The sequence below is a fragment of the Pogoniulus pusillus genome, chromosome 40 (assembly GCF_015220805.1).
Source record: "Pogoniulus pusillus isolate bPogPus1 chromosome 40, bPogPus1.pri, whole genome shotgun sequence".
Lineage (NCBI taxonomy): Eukaryota > Metazoa > Chordata > Aves > Piciformes > Lybiidae > Pogoniulus > Pogoniulus pusillus.
In genome coordinates, this window is record NC_087303.1 from 753,579 (window position 1) to 757,458 (window position 3,880).

Here is a 3,880-nt window from a genome sequence, read left to right on the forward strand (position 1 = left end):
AACTGGGGACAGCTCCTCCCCGCGAAGGGAGTCGGAGGGATGGAGGAGCCAGAAAGTCCTTCTCGGAGTTCAGTCTATTTATGGGGGGGTGGCACAGACAATGACAGGCAGTGCTCATAAATAAAACCAGGCTGGGGGGCTGGGGACTCCCTAGCCCCTCTTGGGGTCCCCCCTGCCCCGTGTCCTTGCACGAAGGGACCAAATCCTGCCCCACCAGGACGGGGGCACTGCGTTCTGCCGGAGCTGTCTCACTTCAGACCGTGCTAGAGGAGGTGATCCCCAGGTTCCTGCAGACCGTTGTCACCTTCCTCCTCCTCCTTCTCCATTCGCTGGGGTCCCCCCCGGGCTCCGCAGTCCCTTGGAGGATGGCGGCAGAAGCTTCCTCCCCCCGCTTTGCCGGTCCTGCTGGAGGGGGCGGGTGCTGGGGCCGTGGCAGCATCACATCATAGGCGCCCGGGGGATGGTGTCCTGCGGGTGCGGCTGGTACCAGGCTCCAAAGCTGTTGATGTAGCTGCTGGGGGCCAGGGGGGCTCCTTTGCCCGGCACGGGGATGTCCCAGAGTGGGGGGATGTTGGAGGGGCAGGGGGAGAGGGAGGTGGTCGTGTGGAGGTGCTCCCCCTCGGGCACGCCGGAGCTCTGCTTCATGATCTTCTTGTACTTGGAGCGCTTGTTCTGGAACCAGATCTTGACCTGGGGGATAGAGAGGGAGGTGAGCGGGGAGGGCGCGGGGGTGTGCCCAATGTTCACCCCCTAAAACCCCAACATCGATCACTATGGACCCCCGCCTGGGCTCCCCATTTCTGTCTTTCCTCGGCGGGGGTGTGCGTGTCCGAGAGATAAACCCAGCCTGAGCCCAGCTCTCTGCACGCCGCCGAAGGCTCCACCGAGGGCAGCTGGGGGAGCTCGGAAGAGGCAAAAGGGAGCCCAAACGAACGTGCAAGAAACAGAAACCGGCCCCAGAAGTGCCCCCCCAAACCCTGCTCAGCCTCCCTTGCGGCGCGGGCTGGTGCCCCCCACCGAGTGGTGCCGGGGCCGGGCCGGGGTGCGGCAGGGCTCGGTGGGGTTCTGGCCCCGCTCGCTCCTCCTCGCGGTCCCCCCCCCGCCGCGCTCCGGCAGGTTCCCACTTGTCTCCTCTTCCCCAGCGTTATGAGTTCGCTTCGCCCCTGGCTCCGGGCTGCACCCGCTGCCGCCTGCCTGTCTCTCCTCCTCGCCTTCAAAAACCCACTCGCCCCGTCCCGCCGCCCAGCGCCGGGCACGGCCGGGCCAGCAGCCAGGCTCCGGGGCTGGGAAAGTCCCCAGTGCCTCTGGGAGGTGTGTGAGCAGGAGCACCCCAAACCCGAGCCCTGGGGGCCCACCGGCGCCAGTTTCCCCCGCCGTGGCACAGCGCGCCTGGCGCGGCGCCAGCTGCACCCTGGCATCCTGATGCAATCTTAATCTGGAGTCACTCCCGGTGCAGAGATGGGAGCGAGCCCCCCCCCCCCCTCCAGCTGGTGCAATGTCAGGGTGAGGAGATGCCAGTGATGGGCATGAGCCCCCCAAATGCTGTGGCCTCAGGGTGAGGAAATGCCAGCCATGGGCATGAGCCCCCCCCAGTTGATGTAGCCTCAGCGTGAGGAGCTGCCAGGGATGGGCATAAGCCCCTCAGATGCTGTAGCCTCAGGGTGAGGAGCTGCCAGCAATGGGCATGAGCCCCTCAGATGGTGCAGCCTCAGGGTAAGGAGCTGCCCTTGGCCTTTGGGGGGCCGTACCTGGGTCTGGGTGAGCCCCAGCTGCGCAGCCAGCTCGGCGCGCTCGGGCAGCGCCAGGTACTGCGTCTGCTGGAAGCGCTGGTTGAGAGCCTGCAGCTGCAGGCTGGAGTAGATGGTGCGAGGCTTGCGCAGCTTCTTCCCCCTGCCGTTGATGCGCAGCTCCCCGTTGGGGAGGGCTGGGGGCTTCTGCTCTGGGGGGGTGGGAGAGGAGCAAAACGTTAACCCCAAGGTGCTGGGGAGGCTAAAAAGAAACAACTCAAGCAAAGCTACCCCAAGCCATCCCGGTACGGAGGGGCTGTGGTGGGTCTGGCTTTGTGGAAGTTAGTTTTGGAGGGGAGGGGGAGTGGGAAAGGTGGGACACACAGACACGGACACACAGACACCCCCCACCTCTCTTTAGTCGTGCTGGTTTGTTTAAGCCCAGGGTAAAGCAGAGGGGAGGCAGCAGGAGCAAGTGAGGGAGGAGATTATTCACTCAGTAGCACCAAACAAGCCCCGGAATGAACAGGGGACAGGCTCGGGGGTCGTGAACTCAATGGGGAGCCTGAACAGGGCCCCGTGGCGTGATGGAGTGGGGCAGCAAAACAGACCCCCCAACCCCAGGGGTTCTTGCTGTGTGCACACTGCTCTGCTGGGCTGCAGCCAACCCCATGGCACATCTTGGCTGTGGGGTCTGGGCCCCCATCTGGACCTTTTCTTCCCATCTGAGCACCCTTGGGTGCGTCTTGTGGGGCAAAAGCCCACCAGGGGCAAGGTAGTCCCCAGCTCAGCAGCGTGGGGGTGGCATGGGTGAGTGTGGGGCATGATGGTGAGTGTGGCTGTGCACCCATGCACACCTCTCCCACCAGCCTGCTCTGGCCACAGCTCCTCAGAGCTGATGGGGGGTGGAGGTGGAGGGTGTCCAGCAGGGCCTGGGGGCTCAGCCGGGCTTAGGGCCCCTCTCTGGGGCAGCCCAAGGGCTGCTTCTCCATGGGGCAGCTCAGCTCAGTTTCCTCTGTCAGCTTTGAGGGAAGGCTGTGGGGAGCAGGGAGGTGATGGGGCAGAGACCTGAGACTGAGCATGCTGGTGGTGGGGCAGAGGAGGGAGTCTGCCCGGCCTGGGAGGGGGAGGTCTCAGGGGGCAGGACATGGGCAGTTGGGGGTCTCAGAAGGGCAGGAGGGATGTCTTAGGATGCAGAATGTGAGCAGTTGGGAGTCTCAGGGGATGGGGTAGGGGTCTTGGGGTCAGGATGTGGGCAGTTGGGGCTCTGACAGGGCAGGACGTGAGCAGCTGAGGGTGTCAGGGGGCAGGAGGGGGGCAGACACTGCCCTGATGCTCCCCATCCCGGGGGGTTTCTCACAGCTCCCCCTCTGCAGTGGGCTCTGGGTGCTCTGGGGCCGGGATGGACACACGCACACACCACCCGCGAGGGTCTCCTCTGGGGTCTCTCCCCAGCCCCAGTCCCTCATCCGCGGTTCCCCGAGGGGCAGGCGCAGCCCCAGGGCGCTTCCGACGGCTCCGTCCCGACGACTCCTGGGAACTCCTCGTCGCTCCCCGATCGGTGAGTGCCCGGGGATGGAGCGGGGGGATGCGGGGGGGCGTTTGTGCAGCACCGAGCACCGAGAGCCCACCTTACCTGCGTCCTGCAGCCGGTTGCCGGGGGCCAGCCCGGACGGGGGATGCTGCGCACCGGGGGCCGGGTAGGGCAGGTAGGAACCCCCGTGGGGCGGAGGAGGTGCACCGCTGGGGTACGGATAGGGCCCGGGTCGAGCGTAGGAAGCGAAAGGCGAAGGGTCGTGCGGGGGGTGAGCGGGGGCATGGAGCCCGTGGAGCGGGAAGTGAGGCGCCGAGGGGTGGGCGAGTTCCAGGAAAGAGGCTTTCGAGGGGTCGGCTCCCAGCAGACTTTCGGCCACGGAGCTCATGGTCATGGTGGGGTGGGCAGGGCCGGGGCGGGGCGGGCCGCAGCCCGCAGTGCCGCACCGAGCCCCGCAGCCCCCCGACGGGCTCCGCGCTGCCGCCGCGGCCCCGAGCCCCGGGGATCCCCTGCCCGCCCCGCCCCACCCCGCCAAGCCAAGCCCACGGTGACGTCACACCCTCGGGGTACCCCCTCCCACCCCCCTGCCTCGGTTGCCCCCTCCTCCAACCCCGACGGC

General features: G+C 66.9%; 1 protein-coding gene across 1 annotated transcript; it reads right to left on the minus strand.

The window, feature by feature from the left end:
- Nucleotides 1-438: 438 nt before the first annotated feature.
- Nucleotides 439-3,655, minus strand: DLX4 (distal-less homeobox 4). The gene is made up of 3 exons (XM_064174637.1): nt 3,359-3,655; nt 1,749-1,937; nt 439-690 (listed from the first exon to the last, which is right to left on the minus strand). Exons 1-3 carry the CDS (start codon nt 3,653-3,655, stop codon nt 439-441), a joined length of 738 nt encoding a protein of 245 aa, XP_064030707.1.
- Nucleotides 3,656-3,880: the final 225 nt, after the last annotated feature.

Excerpts from the sequence above, each read along its gene's own strand:
- DLX4 (XM_064174637.1), bottom strand. The coding sequence starts at position 3,655 with ATGACCATGAGCTCCGTGGCCGAAAGTCTGCTGGGAGCCGACCCCTCG. Across the intron at positions 1,938-3,358 it reads GGCTGCAGGACGCAGGTAAG|CAGAAGCCCCCAGCCCTCCC; the intron begins GTGGGCTCTCGG and ends ACCCCCCCAGAG. Across the intron at positions 691-1,748 it reads TGGGGCTCACCCAGACCCAG|GTCAAGATCTGGTTCCAGAA; the intron begins GTACGGCCCCCC and ends TCTATCCCCCAG.